General features: G+C 47.4%; 1 protein-coding gene across 1 annotated transcript; it reads left to right on the top strand.

Annotated features, from left to right (window-relative positions):
• Positions 1–50: 50 nt before the first annotated feature.
• POFUT1 (protein O-fucosyltransferase 1) lies at positions 51–26804 on the top strand. Its single transcript, XM_028524943.2, has 7 exons — positions 51–251; positions 2079–2200; positions 7107–7289; positions 8860–8972; positions 18465–18657; positions 20193–20435; positions 23534–26804. Exons 1-7 carry the CDS (start codon positions 119–121, stop codon positions 23720–23722), a joined length of 1176 nt encoding a protein of 391 aa, XP_028380744.1. The 5' UTR covers positions 51–118; the 3' UTR covers positions 23723–26804.

Consider the following 26804-nt stretch of genomic DNA (forward strand, 5'->3'; position numbering starts at 1 on the left):
GGCCGGGGCGGTGCGCGGGCGGCGCGCGGGGCCGTCGGGAGCGGGGCGGACGCTCACGCCCCTCCTTTCCTCTCCCTCTCCGCGGCGCGGCGCGGCGCGCTCGGGCTTCGGAGCCGAGATGGGCGCCGCCGCGTGGGCATGGCCGCCCTTGCCGCTGTGTGCATTTCTCCTGCTGCTGCTACTGCCGCTCCCCGGGTTGCCCGCGGGCTCCTGGGATCCGGCCGGTTACCTGCTCTACTGCCCATGCATGGGTAAGGCCTCCCAAGCCCTCTGCTCAAATGAGAAAACTGAGGCCCAGAGAGGCGAAGCCACTCCTCTGAGGTGCCCAGAGACATCTTGACAGGTTCACGACAGAACCCTGTCGTGAGCAATGAGAGGCCTCAGCGTCCAACCTTCCATTTGGCAGCAGATGAGAAAACAGGCCGCGAGAGGTTACATGTCTTGTGCAAGGTCTAAGCTATTACGGAGCCCAGTAAATGGAGTTAGTGGGGCAGGACTTTATGTTACGGAGCCAACGCTCAATTTGGGCGAGTCTTTCATTCATTAAAAAAAATGTTTACAGGTCGCTTACTCTGTGCCCAGCCCTGGGCGCTGCTCTAGGGATTCCGCAGTGGTAATACAGAAAACTCCATGGCCTTGTAGAGCTTCCATTTTAGTTGGGAAAGACAGTCAATAAAAGAGAAGCATAAACGTTAAATATTACATATTATTACTTACGAGAAAATAAAGTAGAAGAAGGTGAGGGAGAATCTAATGGCCCACTGAGGGGTGCAGTTTAAATGGGGTGGTGGGTCATCATTGTAAAAATCATGCATTTCTTTAAATCCTCCAGACGCCCAACCATGATTTGGACCTCTGCCCATCTTCACCACACCCTTCTTTCCCAGATCCTGCAGCTCCACACTTAGCCCCCTTCTGTTCTTTGCACATACTCAGGTCCTGAAGCCTGTACTTTTCCCTCTGCCTGGAACACCCTCATCACTTCTGCCACACCAACTCCTTCCCATCCTCAAGGCGCAGCTTAAATGTCGCCAGAAAGGACTTCACTGACCTCAACCCAAATAACGTCTTTATTCTCCATTACCAAACTTTTTTCATTTCGTTCTTGAAATTATCAAAATTTGTCACTGTATATTTACATGTTTAATTTGAGTGCCTTAAAGGCAGAGACCTTATCCTTCTTGCTCACTCCTCTATTCCAGCATCTAACAGAGCCTGGCACTTTGTGTCTTCTCCCTAGATTATCCCAAAAGTAATATTTGTGGGATGAGTGAATGGAGGCCATGCTAGGGATAACAAAGAGAATCAGACAAGGTTCTTGCCCTGAGGCATTCACAGCCTGAGGACACAGCCAAGTACAAAGGCCAGGAAGTGGAAAAGGACATTATAGGATTAGTGAAGAACCAATACTAACTCAAAACCAAGATGGGAAGCGGAGAAGGGGACTGAGTAGTGGCAGCAGGTTGTTGAAAAATCCCAGTGAATGAGGCATCGGAGTTGCCTTTTCTTGTGCAGGTGAGTAGAGAGAGAAGTGGAAAGGCACTCCTGGAAGGAACATCAAAAAGCAAAGGCTTGGGCCCTGGCTAATGTGGCTCAGTTGGTTGAAGCATCATCCCATAACCAAAGGTTCAGGTTCGATTCCTGGTCAGGTTACATACCTGGGTTGCAGGTTCGATCTGCGGTCTAGGCATGTGCAGTCCCTGGTTTGGGCATGTGTTGAAGGCAACCAATCAGTGCTTATCTTTCAAATTGATGTTTGTGTCTCTCCCCACCTCTCCTCTCTCTAAAAGCAATGAAAAAATCGGGTGAAGATTTAAAAAGAAGCAAAGGCTTGGGTTAAGCATGTGTAGACTAGAGGTGTAGAGAATGTTTAGGAAATAATAGGGAACCTGGAGTGGCTGAGGCAGAAGGGACAGGGCCTGAAGAACTTTGACAGTTAGATGCACGAGTCTAGACTTGATCCCACACTACCAGCTCCCCTGGCTCTTCCCAACCCTGGCTCTGCATTCTTTATGAGCCCTGCATTCTCCATGCCCTCAATGCCCCAGGCCTCACCTCTCTTACAATATACCATCCAGGTCGCTTTGGGAACCAGGCTGATCACTTCTTGGGCTCCCTGGCATTTGCAAAGCTATTGAACCGCACCCTGGCTGTACCCCCTTGGATTGAGTACCAGCATCACAAGCCTCCCTTTACCAATGTGAGTACCCCCTGCTGACGTTGGCCCTTTGTCCACTCTTCTCCAATCTTGTTCACCTTTGTTTCTTAACCCCAAGTCCTCTGGGCTTTGCCTTCTACCCCTCTGTGCTTGCCCCTACCCCACCCAGAATAAAATAACTAATGTTTATCCTGCGTTGGTTGTCTGCCAGGTACTGTTCTGAGCACTGCATGAGGACTTGCTCTTTTCTCCCTCATCATATCCCAATGAGGAAACTGATTTAGAGAGGATAGGTAATTTGTCCTGGGTCACACAGCTTATGCATAGCAGAGCTGGAGTTCTAGTGCGTGCTGTCTGACTCTAGAACCTGTGACCGGAACCTAAAGCCCCATTCTTCAACCCTGCTTGACCTTACCCTCTGTGCATCCCATTGGTCAAAGGGTAAAACTATTATCAGTTTTGAAAGATAGACTGAAGCACAGGTTAGTTAAATGTGTCCAAGGCCACCAACCCAAGCTCCAGCACCACCTCTCATCCCATCAAGGGGCTCCCTGAGCACAGTGATGCTCAGCATCCTCCAATTCCGTGCTTATTCTTTGTGTCTTCCACTGGTCCTCTGTCTGTCTTTGTCCACACTATATCCGTAGGGCCTGGCAGTAGTAACTGAATTAATATTTAATGAGTTGACTTTAAAAGTTTTTTTTAAACTGGATTTTATTTAGTTATTACCAATCTAAGAGTCTTTGTCATTTTATTTTATTTTAAGATTTTATTTATTTATTTTTAGAGAGGGAAGGGAGGGAGAGAGAAACATCAATGTGTGGTTGCTGGGGGTCATGGCCTGCAACCCAGGCATGTACCCTGACTGGGAATCGAACCTGTGACACTTTGGTTTGCAGCCCGAGCTCAATCCACTGAGCTACGCCAGCCAGGGCTGACTTTAAAAGTTTTCAATAAACGCTGGTTGATGTGGCTCAGTGGATTGAGTGCTGGCCTGCAAACCAAAGGGTCGCCAGTTTGAATCCCAGTCAGGGCACATGCCTGGGTTGTGGGCCAGGTCCCCAGTTAGGGTCACACACACAAGAGGCAACCACACATTGATGTTTCTCTCCCTCCCTTTGTCCTTCCCTTCCCCTCTCTCTAAAAATATAAATAAATAAAATCTTTAAAAAAAGGTTTTTTTTGTTTTTTTTTTCAGTAAGCCCTGACCTGTGTGGCTCAGTGGATTGGGTGTCATCTCACAAACCAAAAGGTCACGGGTTTAATTCCTGATCAAGGCAGATGCCTGGGTTGTGAGCCAGGTCCCTGGTTAGGGGACATACAACTGATTGATGTTTTTTTCTCTCACACATCACACATCAATGTTTCTCTCCCTGTCTCCCTCCCTTCCCCTCTCTCTAAAAATAAAATATTTTTTTAAAAAGTTTTCAGTAAACCTTAAAAAATTATACTTAGTATTTACAAAACATTGTATTTAATTTTTATAGTCTTTTCTCTGCATGGAAATTATTTTTTCCTTTGCATGACTGTATTTAGAGAGAGTTTTGTGGTGGGATTATTTTTAAGATTTTATTTACTTACTTTTAGAGAGAAGGTAAAGGAGGGAGTAAGAGGGAGGGAAACATGGATTGGTTGCCTCTCACATGCCCCAGACTGGGGAGCTAGCCAGCAACCCAGCCACATGCCCTGATGGGGAATCAAACTGGTGATCCTTCAGTTTGCAGGCTGACACTTAGTCCGCTGAGCCACACCATTGAGGGCCAGAGAGTTTTTAACAAAAGTTAAAAGCCAGAGTACATGAGATCAAAGCCCGGCTTGGCCACTTACTAGCTGGATAGCCTGGGTATGGTACTCGATTTCTTTGTGTCTTGGTTTCCTCATCTTTAAAATAGACTAGTAATAATGCTACCTATCTCTTACCATGAGTTAGTGATTATGGCATGCTTCGAACGATGTATGTCTCTTTCTAGAATCAACTGAGCTCATCAATGAAAAGTGCTTACGACACAAGAAGTCCCCAGTAACCGGGAGCCATCAATGTTCTAATTTTTTTCCACTCACTGTTATAATTTAGACATTGCCCATTCATCTCCCTGTGACTTGCTTTTTCTCACCTTACCTTCTCAGCCAAGTCTTTTGGAGTCTTCACTCCATGCCTTCTACAGGTTACTTAACCCACCCCAGTTAAATTCCCTACTGGGACCATTCTCAGACAGGTCATCAGGAACCTCAGAGTTACCAAATCCAGGGGTCATTTCAGTCTTTTTCTCAACTAATCTGGTGTCACCTCTCTTTTTCCTGAGATTCCCTAATCCCCTAGGTTCCCAGACACAGCCTGTTCCTGCCTCAGTCCTGACCTTTCAACAGTTTCCTCTTTGCACTGTACTGGAGACTGCTCTGTCTTAACCCACTGTTTAAATGTTGGTGTGTCTTCTCTTTATGTTTCTTTATTAACTGTGTGACCTCAGGTGAGTTATCTAGATTCTGTCACCTGGGTTTTTTCATAAGTATCCTGGAGATGGTTGTATTCCTCCTCATAGAATTAGATGAGCAAGTCCTCATCTGATGAGCACAGCACCCGCTGTTAAGTCAGCACTCAATAAATATTAGTTGCTATTTTTTAATAACAACTCATTTTGCTAATTTTAATTTTGGAAAGAGAGTGAGAAATATCCATTTGTTATTCCGCTTATTTATGCATTCATTGACTGCTGCTTGTATGTGCCCCGACCAGGGCTGCAACCCTGGCGTATCAGGATGACGCTCTAACCAACTAAGCTACCCGGCCAGAGCAATATTAGTTGTTATTATTATTATTGCTTTGCTATAAATTTTTGTTGACTCTTGTGGCTTTCACTGTTCTCCACATACCTCTCAAATATCTGTGGCCCAGACTTGCCTCTGACCGTAGGCCTCTGTTTCTAACTTCTATGCTCTTGGAGTCTACTCGGCTGTGCCACAGAGATCCCAAATTCTCAAAGCCAGAGTTTGGCATCCGCCCCCTTAAACTTGTCTTACCTCCTATCTTCCAGCCTTAGTGTATGATACCTTCATTCAGGTGGATACCAAGCCAGGAATCTACAAGGCATCTTAAATGCCTCCCTTTATTCACTACCTCACCTTCTTTTACATCTTATATCATTTCCATGCCTCTCCATCTTTACTTGGACTTGCCAACAATGCTCAAAAATACATGTTGACCCCTTACTGCTGTGGCTCAGTTGGCTGGGCATGGTCCCGCAAAGCGAAAGGTCACCAGCTCCATTTCTGGTCAGGGCATGTGCCTGCGGTGTGGGTTTGGTCCCGATTGGGGTGCATATGAGAGGCAACTGATCAGTGTTTCTCTCCTACATCGATGTTTCTCTCTTTCTGTTTCTCTCTCCCTTCCCTTCTCTCTAAAATATATAAATTTAAAAAAATTTAAAAAATAGCCCTGGCTGGCGTAGCTCAGTGGACTGAGCACGGGCTGCAAACCAAAGTGTCGCAGGTTCGATTCCCAGTCAGGGTACATTCCTGGGTTGCAGGCCATAACCCCCAGCAACCGCACATTGATGTTTCTCTCTCTCTATCTCCCTCCCTTCCCTCTCTAAAAATAAGTCAATAAAATCTTTAAAAAAAATTTTTAAAAATACATGTTGAATGAATACTTGAACAAATAAAAGGACTATTGCAATAGTCTCTTATTTCCCCCTTCTAGTGTCACCTTCAATACATTCTCTCCTTCCAACACTAGAGTGATCTTTTAAAAAAGATAATCTCATATTGTTTCTGCATAAAATCCTTCAACAAGACCTTGTTGCTAATAGTTTCCCAAAATCTGTTCTTCAGAACACCAGTGACTTATATAAGAAGTGTGCAGTGGTTAAATCATTTTGGGAAATTCTGTTTCCCACCCCCCCACTCAGATCGGGGATTCAGAATGCATATTAGCATATTAAAGGCCCTGAGAAGTCCTGTAGTAAAGACACCATCTTAACACAAAAATTTTCAAGCCTGTCTAACTCTGGAGTCTTTTTATCGCAGAACCCTTTACCCAGTGGAACATGCTTGGGAACCCTGTTCTGTAGGATAAAGTCTAAATTTTATTCCATGGCGTTCTAAGAAATTCTTGTTAATCTAGAAAAATAAAGAGATTAATACAATCACCATCTGTGTACCCATTATTAGAGGTGATAATCATTAACAGTTTGCTACAGATAAAGTTGTTAAAAGATAAAATCTCTCTTGGCTCCTGAGGCTAGTCTTAATCTTTCTCTCAACCCACAGAGGCAACCACTATCAGGGATATCATAGCCCTGGTTGTGACTCCTTCCAAGTTCTCTTCTATATTTTAGAGTCCGTGTGGCCATATCCTTCTGCGAAGTGCAAGAATTTCTCTAGGGCAAATGTGTAGAGGTGGTGGAAGGAGCATTGCAAACTCTATTAGATGCTGCAAGATTACATTCCAATGTGTTTGTTCCAGAAGGTACACTTCTACTCCAGCCAGGTGTGAAAATGTCCCTGTTTCCCACATCCGTTCCAACAATTAGAACTGAGCTTTTAAATTTTTGCTAGAGAGAAGCGATACCTCATCATTGTAATTCGAGTTTTCCTAATTACTAATGAAGTTGCACATCTTTCGTATATCAGCTCTTTGGGTTTTCTTTACTGTGAGTTGTTCACTCCTATCCTGTGCCCATATTTTCCCTTACATCATTTGTCTTTTTCCTTATAGATCAGTAAGGCATTTTCTAACCCGAGGGAAATTACTCTTTGTTCTTTACTTTGCAGATACCTTGTGCTACTCTGCCTCTGTCCTAATTTGTTGTCTTTCGCCAAAAGATTTTCATCGGCACATAGTCCGGGCTCTCTGGGTCTTGGAGTGTATGATTTTAATCAATGTCTATGAGACAGCTCCTAGGATGCTGAGGAGAAACCCCTGCCCTTCCTTTCGCCCCTTTTTTCATAGATCCATGTGTCCTACCAGAAGTACTTCAAGCTGGAGCCCCTCCAAGCCTACCATCGGGTCATTAGCCTGGAGGACTTCATGGAGAAGCTGGCACCCACCCATTGGCCCCCTGAGAAGCGGGTCGCATACTGCTTTGAAGTGGCGGCCCAGAGAAGCCCTGACAAGAAGACATGCCCAATGAAGGCGAGTCCTTTGGGCCTGGGGCGCTCTTTCTGCCTGTTCCACAGTGTCTGGGTCCCTGAGACACTGCATGATGGCATGATGTTGGGGAAGGCACCAGAAGGGTGTAAAGTTGAAAGATAGAGATTTAAGTCCCGTTTCTGGCATTTGTCAGTGCTGTCACTTTGGGTAGAGGACTTTGCTTCCCCTGAGCCTTTATTTCCACCTACAAAATAACGATGCCAGTCCTTGCTCTGTCTCAGTCATAAAGTATTAGGAGGGCCAGGGTGTAAGAGTGCTTATAAACTGTAAAGTACCACAGCAGGAATAACAGGTAATGCTCACATAACACTTACTACATGCTGTGCCGTGCTAAGAGCTTTACACATATTAACCCACTTAATCTTCAGATGCTCTGTGAGGAAAGGATAATCAACATCCCAGTTGCCCTGGCTGGTGTGGCTCAGTGGACTGAGTGCTGGCCTGTGAACCAAAGGGGTGCCAGTTCAATTCCCAGTGAGGGCACATGCCAGGGTTGTGGGCTAGGTCCCCCTTTGAGGGTGTGTGAGAGACAACCACACACTGATGCTTCTCTCCCTCCCTTCCTCCCTGCCTCTCCTCTCTCTAAAAATAAGTAAGTAAAATCTTTTTTAGAAATCCCCATTTTATAGAGACCACTGAGTGCAACAGAAAGAGGTTCGGCATTTTTTTAAAATATTTTATTTATTTATTTTTAGAGAGGGAAGGGAGGGAGGGAGAGAGAGAGAGAGAGAGAGAGAGAAACATCAATGTGCGGTTGCTGGGGGCCGTGGCCTGCAACCCAGGAATGTACCCTGGCTGGGAATCGAACCTGGGACACTTTGGTTCCCAGCCCGTGCTCAAAGGTTCAGCATTTTGCCCAAGGTCTCATAGCAAACACGTGGTGGAGCCACAATTCAATCCTACGTAATTTGACTCCATCGTCCACTCTCCTAACTTGTATACTTTCCTGCCTTAGCAGACAAATGAGAAGCTGTTGTATTTATCAGTACACGTTTGTAAATTTGTAAATTTCTGGCACTTTGGGAATACAATAGTCTTCAATACATCTTTCAGTGCTTAAGCTCAAGTCCAGGGAGGGTGGTTGGAGGAGCCATGCAATATGAGAAGAGAGACAGCTTACAGCCCTAACAGTGCTCTCACTTGCTGTGTGCGTTTGGCAAGTGTCTTACTCCATCTGGCCCTAATTTCCATATTGAAAGTAATGGTATTGGATTAGCTAGTCTTGAAGGGCTCTTGAAGCTCTCTAATTCATGGCCTTATATCCAAGATCCACTCCTTACCCAGACCCAAGTTAATGCCAGGGTCAGTGGGATATGACATGAAAGTGAGAGTCTCCTTCATACACTGGTGAACGTCTGCTAGAAGCCAGGCTGGTGGTGGAATTGCCTTCCTCAGGCCCCAGACAAAGAATTACAAAGTGACATTCCTATCCCTACTGGGTCATCCTGTGAGCCTGAGTCAAATCACCAGGGTCCCCCACTCACAGTCCCTTGGCCCCATGAGTTGGCTTTCCTTCTCCCTCAATAAGCCTTTGACCACTCTCTTTTTGCAGGAAGGAAACCCTTTTGGCCCATTTTGGGATCAGTTTCATGTGAGTTTCAACAAGTCTGAGCTCTTCGCAGGCATTTCCTTCAGCTCCTCCTACAAAGACCAGTGGATCCAGAGGTACTTGGAGGGAGCAGCATTGCTGGGTTTGGAGAGGGGTATGGGGCCCATGGGCATTCAGCACCTTCCTGACCCTTTCCCCATCTACCACACCCTGATATATGAGACCAAAGGTGCGACTGTTCTGTCTGTTGAACTTGGGATCCTGTGTGATCTGTTCCCACCTCAGCGTCTGACACAGCGGGACATTGACCTGCCACGAGGTTGAGCAAGAATTTATCAGTCCATACAGGATGTTATAAAAAGAATATTGTGCAGTCACATGAGTGTCAATTTCCTCCTCTAGATAGGAGAATCACTCCCCTGTTACCTTCCTCTTAACATGGTGAAAATTGGAAGCAGCTTCTAGAGAAGAACAGCTTTAGGTGCAGGCTGAGAAATGATGTCATCCTGATGATAATTGGATGTGCCTTAGTAGTTGCACTCCCGTCAGCCCTATTTTTTAAAAAAATAGGTTAGCAGGACATAGACACAGATTGTGAAATACTTATAGAACATCTGCCATGTAGTAGACACAGCACCCAAAGGCCAGAGGTGGTACATAAAAATGAGAAAGATCCAGCCCCGGCCTTCTACTGTCCGGTTTTAATGATGATAACTAACACAGTGCACCTGCCCTTGATGCTAGAGGTGGCAAGAAAGAATGTGGGCTTAGAAGTCAGATTTGGGTTAGCTGTAAGGAGCTTATGAATTTATGTGTGGTCATAGCACTTTGCATTAGCAGGCCAAGGATAGACTGAGTGGAGAAATAAGCACAAGCTCAGGACAAAACAGGCCTGAGCTCCAGCCAGTCCTGCCTCTTTCTCAGGTGACTGAGTAAACCACTCTAGCTACCTGGCCTGAGTTTCCTCCTTGGTTTAATGGGGTACCATGGTATCTGCCTTCTGGTATATGAAGCATGTAGCACCTTGTAGGGGTCTAACCTATGTTAGCTATTACTGTTATTCACAAGCTTTATTTCATTCAAGCCTTTGAGAAATGTCATGAAGTGGATATTGTCCATTTATTTGACAGGTGTCAACACTGAGCTCAATGAGGTTAAATAACTTGCCTAAAGTAATGCAGATATTGAATGGACAGCTGGGGCCTGTATGTACACCTTTAGTAGATAATAAGATCTATATTTAATGCCTACTATATGCCATATACTGTGCTGTCTTTTAAGGTAATAACTCATTTAATCCTTCCACAAGTTTGCAGGGACAGGTGTTATTATCACGTGCTTTACAGGTAGGGAAATTTAGGAAGAGAGGAGTGAAGTCACTTGCCCAAGATCACACAGCCTGAGGTGGCAATCTGGGATTCGAACCCAGGCAGCCTGACTTCAGAGCACCCGGCTACTTAATCACTGAGCAGAAAACAGCTATGCCTTTAACAGCTGCCAGTTCCTATTTGGGACTTGCCTTTAGAGCTAGTCCATGACCTACTGAGGATACTCAGCCCTGGTAGATTCTAACCCTCCTCATTGTTGATTCTGAACAGGGCAGTCCCATTTAACCACCTCCTTGGTTCTCCCCATTTAGCTCAGTGACCCGGAGCTATTGCCAGAAGGCAGACCTGCCCTGAGTGGATAGAGATTGGCCCCTTATCACAAGTGCCAGGAGAAAAGAAAACATGACACCAACTCTAAAAGCAGCTCCAAAAGCAAATTCCAGAAAGCCAGAAAAAGCACACAATCCTGGAGGGAAAAGAAGGGACAGCACTGCCGGGAGGCTTCAGTCGAGGGATGCTGATGAAACACCTTTGTGTTACCCCACTTCTTTTTGGGACTCACAGTGGCAGGAATTGTGTGAGGGCTTGGGGAAGCTTGTGCCCTACAGCCCGATCTTTAGGAAAGGGAGACTAACGGAGAAGATGGGGTAGCTGGAGGCAGTCTGAGAGAGTTAGGGCCACCTGGGCGGCTGCCTGCCTTCCACACGTGTATAGGAAGCGCCTCCTGAGTGTCAGGCTGGTCTGGATGCCGGGCATACAGGCAGGAATGAGGTACTTAAGGCCCTTGCCCGGATGGAGGTGAGTCTAATGGGGGAGACAGTGAATCCTTTTTTTATTATTATTTTTAATTGTTCAAGTACAGTTTTCTGCCTTTTACTACAGTGAATCCTTCTATGTAAGGCAAACAGACATTGTGTGATTGGCAGGGCTGAGACCTTGCCTTTGTCAGCTTGGGCTGTGCTAACAAAATACCACGGCCTGGGAAGCTTAAACAACAGACGCTTATTTCTCACAGTGCTGGAGGCTGGGAATTCTAAGATCGAAGTGCCGACATGGTAGGGTTCTGGTGAGGACCTCTTGGTTTGCAGGCACTGCCTTCTTGCCGTATCCAAATGCATCAGAGAGAGAACGAGCTCTCTGGTTTGTTATAAGGACACAATTCCCAACACAAGGACTCCACCCTCATGACCTCATCTAAAGCTAACCTCCTCCCAAAGGCCCCACCTCCTAATGCTAACACACGGGGGATTGGGGCTCCAACGTAGGAGTTTAGGGGGGACGCCAACATTCGATCTGTAACAGATCTGAAGGATGAGGAGCCAGCCATGCAAAGAGATGGAGGAAAAGGAAGTTCTTCATGGTGGAGACACAGACGGCAGAGGCTCTGAGGCAGGAATAAGCTTGGTGTTGTCTGGGGGCGGGAAGAAGGCCAGCTGACCCGTGTGGGGCGTGTGAGGTGGAGAACGGCAGGGTGTTCCCCTTGTCTGATGCTGCATGACGAACCTCTCAGACTCAGTGCCTAACGACAGTTCATCATTTCTCAGAGCTCTGTGGGTTGGCGAGGCTGAGCCAGGCAGTTCTTTTGTTTGTTTTCTGTTTTTCCATTTTCTTTATGGAATTCCAGCTGCACAAAGTTTCAATCCATATTAAACGTCTAATTTCTTAGCATGAATACCCATTAGAATGCTCACCACAAATTGGGTGGGAGATTGCTTTTTTTTAAATAAAAAAGAAAATGAAATTTACTCGTAATCCCACCACCCCTCCAAAACACACTACTAGCATTCTGATGTATGTACTCCTGCCTTCCAGACAGTTTCATATACATGTATGTCCCTACACTGCTAACATGAAATTATTATAGTTTGTCATCAAATATCTAATTATCTTTTCTGAGGAGTAATTAGTATTAATAGCTACCTGGATAGTAAATATTACTGGCAAGATCAATTTTAAACATACAAAAACATGGGATTTCAAAAAGTGGTGTCCTGGCTGGGTGGTTCAGTTGATGGGCATGTCATCCCTATACCAGAAAGTTTGCAGGTTCAATTCCCGGTCAGGGCACATACAGGAGGCAGCTGATCAATGTTGCTCTCTCACATCGATGTTCTCTCTCTCCCTGTCTAAAATCAATGGACATATCCTCAGGTGAGGATAAAAAAAAATGGTACTGGTGTGCATGTATACCAGCAGAGTATATGTGTTTGTTGATTTATTTAAAAATTTTAAGTGTACAATTCAGTGGCATTAAGTATATTCAGTATTATACGACCATCGCCACTGTCCATCTCCAGGACTTTCTCATCATCCCGACAGAAACTCAACCCATTACACGGCAACTCGCCAGCCCCCGGTAGCCTCTGTTCTAGTGTTCTGCCTCTCTGGATTTGCCTGTTCCGGGCACCTCTTGTCAGCAGAGTCATACAGCATGTGTCCTTTGTGTCTGGCCTATTCCAGTTGGCATAATGTCTTCAGAGTTCACGTGTGTCGTAGCACATGTCAGAATTTTAGTCCTTTTGAGACTGAGCAGTAGCCCACCCAGAGAGAAGAGATTTGAAGAATTACTCTGCCAAACAGGACAGAAGATTGGGAAAGTGGGCACGGCCTGACCGTGCAGGCCCCGGGAGAGCAATCTGATAGGACACCTGTGAGTGCTTTTTGGGGTGTGTGGATTTTCAGCATGTTCTAAAGTAGTAGACGCTTGCTGTAGAAAATTGTCCTTTGGCAGCAAGGATATGGGTACAGGGACAGGGGCATTGCGAAGCGTCAGGCTTTTCCCCAGCTCACTGTGCGACTCAGCAGATTGTTTTCCTTCTCTGGCCGCAGCGCTCTGTCTGTAAAATGAGGGGCTGAGCCAGGTTTTCAAACTGTTCCTTAGAATTCTTGAGAAGTGCCTACCGTGTCATGGGGGTGGCCCCGGGGAGCCAAGTGGGAGGTTCTGTTCTCCTCTCCCATTGCCTTCAACCAGTAACCCTCTTGCACATCACCCGAAAGTTTGGATGGCCCCATTCTAGGTGTCTCGGGCTTCACTTAGACCTCGCTTAACAGAAGACCCCAAATAACAGCAAGTTAAACAGATAGAAGTTTATGATTTTCTTCAGTAAAAAAGTACTGGGGTACACAACCCTGGCTGGATGGCAGCTGCATTGTGTCGTCAGGAATCAGGTTCCCACCTCTCTGCGCAGCCACCCCAGGATGGCCTTTTTCCTTGGTGTCACCTCATAGGCTGAGCTTCAGCCTTCTCATTCTTGCCCAGTCAGCTTGAAGGACAAAGGCGCAGAAGAAGGACACATCCTCACCTTCTTACGTAGCCTCCTTCTAGCTTGCTCACAACTCGCGGGCCAGCATCTCGGCACATGGCAGTGTCTAGCTACAAGAAGTGCTGAGAAATGTCTTTCCCTTGGGCTGCTGTGTGTCTGCGGAAAGCTGGGTTCTAGGAGAGGAGGGTAAGACGTGCTTCTTTCCCACTAAGTGATTTCTGAGGATCCTTCCAGCCCTGCTTGTTCTGAGATGGTGAATACCCTGGTGTAGGTTTAATTCCACACATATCTGTTGCACATTTACTGTTGGAAGGTTACGTTCCATCATGAGGCTGGATTATTCTTAAGACGTGAAGGTAACAGGTATTAGCTCATAGCTTATCTTTCCCCCTGGCTGCAGCCTCCCTGAGAGAGCATAAACAGGTGATATGTAATTAGGAGGGCCGAGACCTGGAAAATAAGAAGGAGCCAGACATACCAACAGTTAGAAGAAAAGGTCGTTTTTCACAGCAGGGAGATTGAGAGCAAGGCTTGGCCTCACTTGTGTCTCTCCATCCTCTGCCCACCATGGTGACCGTCCGCTGGTGCGCGGGCACATAAGTGGGTGATCTGCATAGGGAAACCTCAGTGCGTTGGGGCATCTTAGTAGAGTGGGCGTGGTGGTGAGGAACCGCAGAGGTTCACTGCACCCAGAGCAGGAAAGCGAACCTCCTTTAGCTGCACGGTGAGTCAGGCTGAGGGCCCGACATGGGGTGAGCAGTCGGGCCAGAAGGAGTGGTCAACCTTTCTTTCCAAATAACACTCTGCTCCCTCACAGGGAGCAAATGAGCACATCAGTCTGGGCCTCTTGCTGCTTGTCAGGTCAGAGGTGACGTCCCACCGGAACAGCTGGGAGCTGCTGAGGGGATGGACCTTCCAAATCTGGAATTCACCAAGGGTCAGCAACAGGGTCTTTCCAAAAGGGCAGGGAGGGTGCAAATCCTGATTTTAGCTTAATGTTCCAGCCCTCTGGGAAGTCACAATCTCCTGCTTTCCTTTGGAAATCCTTTGAGGTAGCATCTGAAAGGAGCTTAGCTGAGGGCCTGGCCCGAACTAGGTGCTCAGTTAATATTCACTTCTTTCTCTAACCCCTGACAACCTGATCTGGTCTTTCTGGTGAGATCCCTGAATCCTTCTCACTCATTCATCTGTTCATTTATTCTAAAAAATGTTCATTGTACCTACTGTGTGTTGAGGCTTGTGGTAGGGGCTTGGAATCAAAAGAAAAGAATACACCACAGACTCAGCTTTTGAGGTACTCGTTGACTGAGGTGGGAGAGATGGGAGTGAAGAAAGTAGTAGTTAAGAATTTAGGTTCTGGCCCTGGCTGGTGTGGCTCAGTTGCTTAGAGCATCTTCCCATAACTGAAAGGTTATAGGTTCAATTCCCAGTTAGAGCACATACCTAGATTGTGGGTTCGATCCCTGGGCCAAGCACAGGCACATGTGCCCCCCATTCCGGGCGCATACAGGAGGCAGCCAATCAGTGCTTCTCTCTCATATCGATATTTTTCTCTCTCCCTTCCTGTCTCTCTAAAAGTGATGAAAAAATGTCGTTGAGTGAGGATTAAAAAAGAAAAAAGAAAGGAGTAGGTTCTGGAGCAGAAGGCCTGCATTTAAATTCCAGCTCCAGCAATTCCAGCTATATGAGTGTGAGCATGTTACTTAACCTTTCTGTGCCTCAACGGCCTCATCTGTACAATAAGAATACTACTTACCTCACCAGGCTCATATGAGAATCAAATGAATTAATTACACAAAGCAATTGGAACACTGTCACATAATAAGGCTTGATAAATGATTCACATGTATGTACGGTTTCCAGTTATAATGGTTTGACTTAGGAGTTTTTGACTTTACAATAGTGAGAAAGTGATATGCATAATAAATTACATGAGCTGTTCAACACTTTGTTATAAAATAGGCTTTGTGTTAGGTGTTTTCACACAACTGCAGGCTAATGTAAGTGTTCTGAGCATATTTAGGGCAGGCTAGGCTAAGCTATGATGTTCAGTAGGTTAGGTGTATTTAAATGCACTTTCAACTTACAACATTTTCTGCTTACAGTGGGTTTATTGGGACATAATCCCACAGTAAGTCAAGAAGCATCTGCATCTATAAAATTAAATTCTGACAAGACGAGTGTTATATAGAGCCAGGCTGTCAATGACCGCTTGCATGTTAATTCCTCCACACCAGCCCTGGACCGGGGTGTGTGGGAATCACGGCATTTGGGCCCCTACTGTCCTGGGCTGACGGTGGAGCAGGTAAAACAGTCGTTGAGCACATCAGTGTGCAGAAGGCCGCAGAGGAAGAGAGGGAAGAGGGAGCCCTCCTGAGGAGCTGAAGCGTGGGAGTGGCGACAAGTCTGGAGGTCTTGGAGGCTAGGAAGGTGTTGGGGGAGGGAGGTTGGGCGTGTGGAAAGTGGCATGTCCATTGGAGCGCTGTCTAGCAGGAGGGGACTGGATGGATACATCATGGTTTATTTGCACAAAACAGAGAACTTCAAGAGAAGCTAACAGGATGGAATGATCCACACGATCAATAAGGCCAAATCTCTAAAACATAAAGCTGAATTTTGAAAAAGTTGAAATAGGTACCTGCAATCTGGCGATGTGGTGGCAATGATGATAGCGATGGTCAGAATTTTCTTGGAGCTTTCTATGTGCCAAATACTGTTCTAAATGCTTTGTTTGTATTTGCTAAATCTCAGCAGCCCTGTGAGGTAGGAACTGTTATTAGCTCCATTATACAGGTGAGGAAACTGAGGCATGGGATGGTTACGCCACCTGCCCAAGTTAATCAGTGGCACAGTCAGCATTCTAGAACAAAGCCATCTGGCCCAACAGCCCATGCTTTTACCATTGCCCTGTGTAAAAAGCACACAGTAAAATATCTTTTTATGTCAATAGTCAAGGTGTAATCATGCATAAAATCTCAGTATATTTTTTTTAAGATTTATTTATTTATATTTAGAGAGAGGGGAAGGGAAGGAGAAGGAGAGGGAGAGAGACATCAATGTGTGGTTGCTTCTTGTGCGTGCTCCCTACTGGGGACCCGGCCTGCATCCCAGGCATGTGCCCTGACTGGGAACCAAACTGGAGACGTTTTGGTTTGCAGACTGGCAGTCAATCCATGGAGTCGCACCAGCCAGAGCAAATCTCAGTATCTTCTGGGCAGAGTAAGAAGGGGAAGAAATGATAGGATAGAGCTTTTATTTGGGTGTATGTGTTGTTTTTAATCTGAAGCAAAGTATCAATACCTGCTCATTTGAGTCTCAGGTATGTGGATTGTTTTTTGTATTTTCCTGTACTGTTTTAAATATTTTATAATTTTTAACTGAAACTCTCATTGAGGTAATTTTATACTCACATGTAGTAATAAGAAATAACACAGAGAGATCTCACATACCCTGTGCCCAGTTTCCTCCAGTAGTAACATTTTATGGAACCATTGTGGCGTATTACAGTCAGGATGTTGGTGTTGATACAATCCACCCATCTTATTCAGATTCCCCAGTTTTACTGGTACTCGCTTCTGTGTGTGTGTGTGTGTGTGTGTGTGTTTAGTTCTACTCAATTCTGTCACGTGTGTAGGCTCCTGTGGCCACCAGCACAATCAAGATATCAAATAATTCTAACACCGAAAGATCCTGTGTGGCCAGTTCGTAACCACCCCCCTCCATAACCGTGCACGCACCCACCCACACCCTGGCCCCTGGCAGCCACTAATCTGGTCTTTATTTCCGTTCTCTTCTCCATTTTGTCATTTCAAAAACATTATGTAAGTGGAGTCATCCAGTACGTAATCTTTTGAGAGTGGCTTTTTTCACTCAGCGGAATTCCCTGGAGATCCGTCCTAGTCGTTGCCCGAGTCGGTAGTTCGTTTCTTTTCACCGCTGTAGTTTTCCACTGGTTGGATGCACCGCAGTGTTTGTGTGTTCACTTGCTGAATGACATCTGAGTTTTTGGCTTTTATGAATAAAGCTGCTGTGAACATTCATCTGCTGGTTCCTGTGTGAACATAGGTTTTCGTTTCTGAGTCAAATGGTAGTTGCGTGTCTGGTTTTATAAGAAACTGCCAAACCGTTTCCCGGAGTACTGTGCCTATTTCATAATTTTAAGAACAGGATTTTGGCCGGCGAAGGAAGGCATTACAGGCAGAGGGAAGAAGGCTGCAGAGATCTGGCATTGGAGGGTTTATGGGACAGTGGGGTGTTTCACGCTGCTGGCATGGGCTCTGGGCTTAGATCAAGATGGAACATGGGTTTGCTCCACATCCATCTGTCAGCAAATGATGTGTCAGACACTGCTCTGAGCACATGGAGGCACTGCCGTCGGAAGCGTGAGTCTAGTGGAAAGACAGGTGAGATAACTACAAGGTGCACAGTGTACAGGCGGAGAATGGCCTCTGAGGGAGGTCTGACCGTGGACATCTATGGAGCTCTGGTGCTTTCCATGAGTGCAGGGCCCGTGCCTGTCTCATCCTGCCCTGGGCTCCAGCACATAGTAAGTGATCAGTAAACACGTGTGGAGTGTTGAGTGGATGAGCTTATCCAGCGTACACATTCCCTGTGAGTGTGGCCTGTCCATTGCCCTCTGGAAGCAGCTGCACGTCCCAGTCCCGCCGTGTGGGTAAAAGGGCAAGGCTCTGTCCAGACACCACACCCGGGAGTGAATTACCACTCCACAAACTGGAAGCCAGCTCTACTGGAAATTTTTAATTGTTAAACAAGCAAAGAAGGTTGTAAATTCCAGGCGGCAGGACAATATTGCATATTGTGCCTGTTTGCCGCCGCTGCGGTTTCTTATCAGCCCGTTGGGGTTTCACAACCTCTCGTGCTTCTTGCATGTTACAGGGGCCCCTCCCTCTGCAGTCTCTAGGACATGGTGCAACACCATCCTTTTTCCCGTGGGAGTGGTAGCCAGGCTCTCTGCGCATTCTCTGACCGACTTCCCCCTGCTCTGTCTTATGTCTAGATTTTCTCCAAAAGAACATCCAGTGCTGGCCCTGCCAGGGGCCCCAGCCCAGTTCCCTGTCCTGGAGGAGCACAGGCCGCTGCACAAGTACATGGTATGGTCAGACGAGATGGTGAGCACAGGGGAGGCGCAGATCCATGCCCACCTCATCCGGCCCTACGTCGGTGTTCACCTGCGCATTGGCTCTGACTGGGTAACTTCCTCCTCCCTCTCTTGGCTGGGTGGGACACATCCCTGACCAGGGCCATGCTTGTGGGGGTTGAACACTGAACCCATTGCACCAAGTGCCAGCCAGACCAGAGAGTGTTCATTCAACCAAGTCCATGGAGTCCCCACATAATGATCCCCACCGTGTGTCATGATCCCACCGTAGACACATCCGATGTGAGCAAGCTCCAACGTGCTTGCTCACCAGCTCTTGTTTTCACAGTTCCCTTTTTTATCTTCATTTTGCAGATGGATAAACTGAGGTATTAAGCCAGATTCCAGGTCAGCCAGCAAGCCACAGAGCTCAGACCCACAGCCCCGGAGCCCTCTGTCCCAGCTCAGTGTTTAGTCAATAGACTCATTGCTGAAAAACAAGTTCTGGAGATCGGGTAGGGCTCCCGAGAAATGAAGACGTCATCCTCCAAATTTGGAGGCCCCTTAACTGTGCAGGAACCTCATCAGGTCACCCTCTGTGGGAAATACCTGGAGCGATGTAGACAAGTCTCCTGAATTTACGTAAGAAGATATGTATATATGAAAGTATGTGTATTAGGAATGCTCATTGTTGAAGGCTTGAAAATATAGAGAGAAATTAGATCAAAATTCCTTCAGAGTCCATTGAGAAAGTCATGACACATCGACCCACTAGATTCCCTCCCCATCCCCACTCCACAAAGAAGAGGAGCCAGGCCAGAATGTGTTATGAGTGCTTTCAGCCAAACTTTCAAGGAACAAATAGTTCTCATGTGCACTTTCTTTGAACATGAAAAGATACAAGATGCTATTTTTATAAAGCTAGCAGAACACTAATACCAAACTCAGATAATGTCAACTCAGAAAAGTATGCAGCTCATTCTCACTTACGAACATAGACGGACAGGTCCTAAGTGAGATATTAGCAAGTGAAATCCATGCCGAAAGAACGTGCAACACAAACAAGTAAAATTTATCCCAGGGATGCAGTGAGGCTATATTAACTATATTAACACCCAAAGAAGAAAAATCATATAATCATCTCAATACAGGCCAAGAAAGCATTTGAGAAAAGTCAACACCCATTTATGATTTAAAAAAAAAAAACCCTCTTAACCAAGCAGGCATAGAAGGGACCCACCTTAACCTGATAAAGTTTATCTCTGAAACCCACAGCAAACATGCACTTCACGGGAACTATCACAAGTGTTCCCACTGAAGTCAGATCAGATAAGGGCGCCCATTATCACTACCACAGTTCAGCATTCTCCTGGAAGTCCCAGATAATACAGTAAAACCAGTAAAAAAAAAAAAAAAGAAAGAAACAAAGAAAGAAAAGAAACTTTGTAAAAAGTCAATATCCCACTACCCAGAAATAACCACTGTTACTGTTTTGTGCCATTTCCCTCTTCCCTCGATGCTTTAAAAAAAAAAAAAAACATTGTTGAGCTCCTCCCATGTTGCCTGTCTTTCCCCAGTTACTGGCTCTGGCTTCTGGGGCTCCAGGCCAGTTGCCGTCTTTAACTCTGTGCCCCGACCCCCATGTAGAAGAACGCCTGTGCCATGCTGAAGGACGGGACTGCGGGCTCCCACTTCATGGCCTCTCCACAGTGTGTGGGCTACAGCCGCAGCACGGCCGCCGCTCTCACCATGACCATGTGCCTCCCCGACCTGAAGGAAATCAAGCGGGCCGTGAAGCTCTGGGTGAGGGCTCTCAACGCCCAGTCTGTCTACATTGCCACGGATTCTGAGAGTTACGTGCCTGAGATCCAACAGCTCTTCAAAGGGAAGGTATGCGTGGGCCCTGTGGGGGTGCAGTGGGAAGGGAGTCTGGGAAAGCGCCGGCGTCTTCCCACTGCTCCCACTGCATGCTTCCTGTCCTCCTGCCACCGGGCTTTTGCTTGGACATTCAGTTCTTCTCCAGTTCTTATCCTTTTTTCAAACACCAGCTCATAACACTTCTGCAGATCCTCTCCAGTGTTCCCTCCACTCCTGCAGCAAATGTCCCAGCTGGGAGCTGTCACAGAACTTTATCAAGCCTTCTCTGAGATACTTTCTAGACTGTATGAGACTAGTGTGGAAACACATCTTATTTCTTCGCAGGAGTTATGGCTCCTTGAAGGCAGGATCCAAGACTGACTCACTGTCTTCTTCCTCAGAAGAGGCCAGGTCCTTTGACCTCTTCCAGGCCCGAGACCCCGCCTTGCCATCACCAGTGCCTAGAGCAATGCCTAACACATAGTGGACAGTCGATAAATGTTTGCTGAATAAGGATGTAAAGAGTGGGCCCCTGGTAGAGATCTAGTGTAGCAGAGGGATCGAGAGCATGGACTCCGAGAACGTGGGCTGTACTCACTGTGCAGCCTTATGCAGGTCACTGCGGTTCTGTGCTTCTGTTTCCTTGTCTATACATTGGGACTGAGAGTGGTGTTCATCTCATAGTGTGATTGTGAAGATCAGATATAAAGAAACAAAAGCTGTCTGGTACAAAGTAAGTGCTCAGTAAAGTTAGCAGTCATTGATAGTAGAAGTTGGTGGTTGATGAGTAACGGGAAGGCCCTTTTGTGCTTAGTTAATGCTTAAGGAAGCCATGAATAGTAGTTATTCAGCACTTCAGTAAGCAGAAGAATGTGCTTGGTATGCGTGAAGAGCATGCATTGACAAAATGACTGAATTAGTAGTAAGCATTCAGTGCGACTTTGTTGAATGAATGAAAGAGCTAAATGCTTGTGCAGACCTTAAAAGGCAGTGAGTGTCCTCCCTTTGTAGCAGTGAGGGAGGGGCTCCCTTTCTTTTACCCCAGACATGGCTTATGAAGAAAGCGCTGAGTCAGTGTACTCTGGTCTCTCACCCACCGACTTTATAGAGGACTGTCAGAGCTGGGAGACCTCGGAGCACATACAGCCCAACCCCTGCGATTTATCGCTGAGGCAACTGAAGTCGAAAGGAGGGATAGAATTTACCCAAGAGGTTGTAGAGCTAATTATAGTGGGTGTGACACACAGTGGGTAAGTTTCAGGGAGTGGGTGAAATTGTTCAGGGGCTTTTGGCCATGATTAAACTTGTATTATTTCTTTGCCACCATTCAAAGAGCAAGATGACGATTTTTGTTACACCAGAAATCTCTGTGTGACAGCAAAGCACTTTCCATCCCAGCTCTGCCCACACCACCACGTAGGCACTAAGCTGAAGCTTGTGGGGAGCCCCAGGGAGTTTTTTGTGAGTTTTTAGAGGTGATGTACTTGTTACGCCTTGAGCCTCTTGCCATTTTCTATTTCCTGTTTCTGCACCACTGTTCTTGCCCTTCCCCGCCCCTCGGCTCCATGGGCTCAGGCCCCCCTACCTCCTGGACTAAAGCCTTGCTTCTCCGTTAAGCCTGGCCAGTGCTGATCTTGGGATACTGATAAATAAGAGGTGGTGGTGCTGCCCTGCAGGTCTCACAGTCTAGACCCAAGAAAAGAAACTTTGCAGAGGACTGTGATATATGCCACCCGGTGGGGGCGGGGAGCTCATTCATTCACTTGCCCAGTCAACAGATGATTCTTGAGGCAGGCTCCAGCCAACAGTGACAAGCAAACTGACACAGCCCACCCCTCGTCAGGTGCAAGGGACTGACATTAATCAGAGAATCACTAAGGAGTAAAAACTATAAACCGAGGTGGGTGCTCCAAAGTAGAGGAATGTGGTTCTGTGCGAGCGCAGAGCAGAGGGCCCTGGCCTAGACTTGGGGTCCGGGGGGCAGGGAGGCCTTCCCCAAGGAGGTGAGACTGGAGCTGCAAGGTCAAGGTTAAGTAGGAGTTAACCAGGCAGAGGAGCAAGCACCCGGCATCCGTGGAAGAGCATATGCAAAGGTCCTGAGGGAGGCAGGAGTCTGGTGTGTAGTGGCCGAAGGTATGAGCAGAGGTGGAGAGGTGTCCTGCATGGGGCTTTGTAGGCCACAGTCAAGATTTCTCATCTTTATCTGAAGAGCAACAGGGCACCATTTAAGGGCGTTCAGTTTGGGGTGGAGAGAGCAACAGATTAGAGGTGTCTAAAAAGGTTTTCCTCTGGCTGCTCTGTGGTGAGCAGGCCAGGAAGAGAGGCAGCAAAGAGACCAGTGAAGACGTAAGCGAGGATGGTGGCTGGCCAGGAAGTGGTAATCCATCAAGAGAAGGGTTCTCCTTTGGAGACTGTCTTGGGGGGTAGATTGGGCAGGACTTGGGCTCAGAGGCATCAGGCAGCAGAACTGGATGGGTGGAGTGTTCTTCCGTCAGATCACGGTTGGTGGGGGAAGCCTAGCCCCGGTCGGCAGGTCAGGCTAGGGCTTCATGAGAAAGGCAGAACTTGAGCTGAGGCTTGAAGAGTATGGTGGGGATTTCAAAGATTTTATTAATTTACTTTTAGAGGGAGGAAGGCAGGGAGAAAGAGAGGGAGAGAAACATCAGTGCGTGGTTGTCTCTCATGCGCCCCCTACTGGGGACCTGGCCTGCAACCCAGGCTTGTGACTAGATTGGGAATCAAACCAGCTACCCTTTGGTTCTCAGGCTGGCACTCAGTCCACTGAGCCACACCAGCCAGGGCCTGGTGGGGATGTTAATGTGCAGTTACAAGGTATTCCAGGCAGAGGACACTAACAAATGGGGCAAGTGAATGAGTGGTGTGTATGGAGCTGATGTTGGCAGTGGGAAAAGAGTGCTGAGGCTTGAGTTCCATGTGAGCGTGGGCCGAGGCAGCTTCTGGGCGGTACTTCTCTCAGAGGCCGACACTACCTCTTAATCCTCTCTGCACCTCCTTTTGGGTCTGCAGCTTCAACAGAGAGGGAGAAAGCTGGGAATGTGGCTGGAGGCCTCGGCTGAGCTGGCCAGCTTGGCCTACACGCAGGCTAAAATACCCTGCCCTCCCTCCTGCAGGTGAAGGTGGTGAGCCTGAAGCCCGAGGTGGCCCAGATCGACCTGTACATCCTTGGCCAAGCCGACCACTTTATTGGCAACTGTGTCTCCTCCTTCACCGCGTTCGTGAAGCGAGAACGAGACCTCCAGGGCAGGCCGTCCTCCTTCTTCGGCATGGACAGGCCCCCACAGCTGCGAGACGAGTTCTGACCCTGGCCGGAGCTCATCAGCAGTCCCAGCTGGCCCCTCCAGCCTGGCCTGGCAGCCAGAGCTGCTCCCAGGATCGGTCCCCAGAAGAACAAGCTTCTCCTCAGCTGCCAAGGACAGAAAAAAGTGCCCAGGACTTCCTGGAGGAGGAAGATGGTCCAACTCCCAGGGTACAGGATGTCTAAGCTCTCAGGGTCCAGACTATCTTCCCTGTTTATGTGCTTCTGGTTGTTTCTCCTGGGAGTTTCTCACACCAGCAAAGCAGCCCAACCACTGTCTTTTGGTCTACCCTGCTCTGAGCAGCCTGGGATGCTGCACTCTCTTCAAAGAGATTATATATATACACATACCTATCAAGAGAGATTTTTATAGTTTTCATACAAAATCATGACTAACCTAGAACTCTCCCTCATTTTTAAAAAATCCATGAAGTTCATTAACGTAGGTACCTAAAGTGACCTTAACTGAATGTGGATGAGGCTCGTGGGGTGGGGGTGTTCACCACTTCCCCAGAGTGGCGCTCAGACTCATCCCCACTCCCTGGCCAGAGCCACTTCTTGGTCCCTTTCCAGGGTTTGAGGCATGAACACTGTCCTCCACTGTAAACAGTATGCAAATGAAAGTTCTCAGTCGTGGTGCCACACAGGGCTCCACAGATGGCTGAGTGCTGCTCATGCAGCACATTCCCTGCGAGGGGCACACGCCACCAAGCCAGACTGTCGTGGCACTGGTCTCACAGCCTCTTGGTAGTTGGTGGCCTGCTACAAACCTGGCACCGTCGGGGTCTTACAACCAGGGGCCAGGGCTTGCAGGCCTGGTGGGGTCCTCCTAAAAGCTGCCATCTCTTCTGATCTCTTGTCTCAGGGGTCTGGTTGTGGAATTTTTCCCTTAAGTCGGTATCCAGGGCCTGTCCTCCCAGCCTTTCTCCTGCAGCTGGAGCCTTGAGACCGTATTCTTGCCAGAGTGTTTGGTAAGCCTCTGACCAGACAAGAGACGCCCCAGACCCAGGAGTCATTGGGGTCGCAGTGTGGAAACAACCTGTGCCCCTTTGTATCCAGTGTAATCTCTGACTTGTGAGGTTTGCAGTCATTTCCTTTTCTCTCGGGTACTGCAGTTGTAATCATCCATGACTCCTCGGAGCCTGACTTGTTGACCTTGTGGCGCTAAGCTTCAAGTGTGACACCTGCTGATCTCCCGCTGTCATGTGACTTCTCTTGGTCTTTGATCCCGGGAAGGTGGAGGAGACTCTCCTGAGGGCCAGGCCCCGGGCTTCGAGCTTCGAGCTTCTGTCTGGGACTTCTTCCTCCGGTTATCTTTGGAAAGAGATACTGTTTTTGTCAGGGCAGTCTGGGTCAGAGGTTGCGGGGCACCTGTGGTGTCAGGCACCAAAGGTGACATTTATTGCTTAGAGACACTGCCCAACTCTAAGCAGGAGAAACTGTATACAAAGGGCTTTTGCATTTTCCCTCCTGGGAAGAGTGAGATGTTTTACATCCTAAGTGGACTCTGAGAGATGGCTTATCTATTCAGACTTGTTCATGAACCTCCTTCAGATACACAGAGCCTGTGTGCCCCTGCCTCCATTGGCTGCTCGGGAAAGCGTAGCTCACTGGCTGGTTTCATCTGCTGGATTCATTTGCCCATCACAACCGCACACCAGGCACACACGTTAGAGTCTGAGCTGTAAAGGGCCACCCAGACCATGTTGCTGAGCATCACCCGGAATAATGGCTGCGTTTCTGGGGGAGAGGGTGCCAAAGTTGTAGTCAGATTCAGTGTGTTCTGTAGGTAAGCACGTTGTTCCTCTTTGACCCAGTTTTCTCACCTATAAAGTGGTGATAACACTGACTGCGTTGTTGAAGGGCTCAAATCAGATAAAGCATGTAAAAGAGCGCATTGTAAACTTGAAAGAGACAAAGGCACATCTGTGCCAGTTGATTATTTTGACTGCCTCTTGCCACACACCTACTTTGTGCTGGCACTGTGCTTGGTAAGTGATTTATGGGCAGTCTCTGATTTACTGCTCCCTCCCACTTCCCCCAGCCCTGGGAAGTAGGAGCTACTGTTATTATTCACTTTCTGCACAAGGAAAAACTAATTATCAGAACATTCTCACAATTTTTCCAAGACCACACAGCTGGTGGCAGTAAACCAGGATTTGACCTCCCAAAGCCAGTGCTGGCAGCCACGGTGCTCTGCTGCCCCCAGTTCATGAGGTGCACTTTACTCCCACCCGGCTTCTGCTGTGGGTTGGCCACTGCCAGGGGCGTTTGGGGAGGAGGAGGTCACCCAAGAAACAAAGCTATGTGGAGCTTAAAGTTCCCTTGGCTGGTTATTCCACATCCTTTTAGTGACAGATATTTATTGAGCAACTATTGTGTGCCAGGTACTAGGGATCCATCAGGGAATCAGACACAGAAATCTTCGTTCTCAAGGGATTTGCATTCTAGCAAGTAGACGTGAAGAAATGTACTGTGGTTGTTGCTGGTTAAGTGCTGTAAAGGAAAATACCAGCCGTGAGGGCTGAAGAGGGGAGCAGTGTTGTTTTAGGTGCAGAGCTCAGGTGGGGCCTCTCTGAAGAGCGGCCGTGAAGAAGGGAGGGGCACTGCCTCCGATTTCTGGAGGCAGCGCATTCCCAGCAGAAAACAGGAAACAGCGAGAGCAAAGGCTCTGAAGCTGAAGGGGGTGAGTGAAGAACAGCAGGGAGGTCCATGGGGCCGCAGTGGCCGAAGGGAGGCAAGAAACAGCAGTAGACCACAGCGGAGAGTGCGCTCATCCTGCAGCCTAGCGGGCAGCGGCAAGGTGAGACTGGGCTTTCACTTGGAAAGATTTGGAAAACCTTCGTAGGGTCTGAGCAGAGGAGGAGACGAAAGGTCAGACAAAGGTCACTGCACTGAAGGTGGTAGGAAGAGGTCAGATTCTGGATATGTAAAATTATTTTTAAATTTCAGCCTTTTTTAAAGGTATAAGTCTTTGCGTAGTTTTAATCATGCAGTGTATACAGTGTACTGTCTGTCCTACCTTTCACTTGATTATATGTCATTCTCCGTGTTGTTACATGGCCTAAATAAATGTTTTTAATGAT

The sequence above is a fragment of the Phyllostomus discolor genome, chromosome 9 (assembly GCF_004126475.2).
Source record: "Phyllostomus discolor isolate MPI-MPIP mPhyDis1 chromosome 9, mPhyDis1.pri.v3, whole genome shotgun sequence".
NCBI lineage: Eukaryota > Metazoa > Chordata > Mammalia > Chiroptera > Phyllostomidae > Phyllostomus > Phyllostomus discolor.

Bases quoted from the DNA above. Each gene is read 5' to 3' on its own strand.
- POFUT1 (XM_028524943.2), top strand. From the start codon at position 119: ATGGGCGCCGCCGCGTGGGCATGGCCGCCCTTGCCGCTGTGTGCATTT. The intron at 7,290-8,859 runs GCGAGTCCTTTG...CTCTTTTTGCAG, and splicing joins AGAAGACATGCCCAATGAAG to GAAGGAAACCCTTTTGGCCC. The intron at 20,436-23,533 runs GTATGCGTGGGC...TCCCTCCTGCAG, and splicing joins AACAGCTCTTCAAAGGGAAG to GTGAAGGTGGTGAGCCTGAA.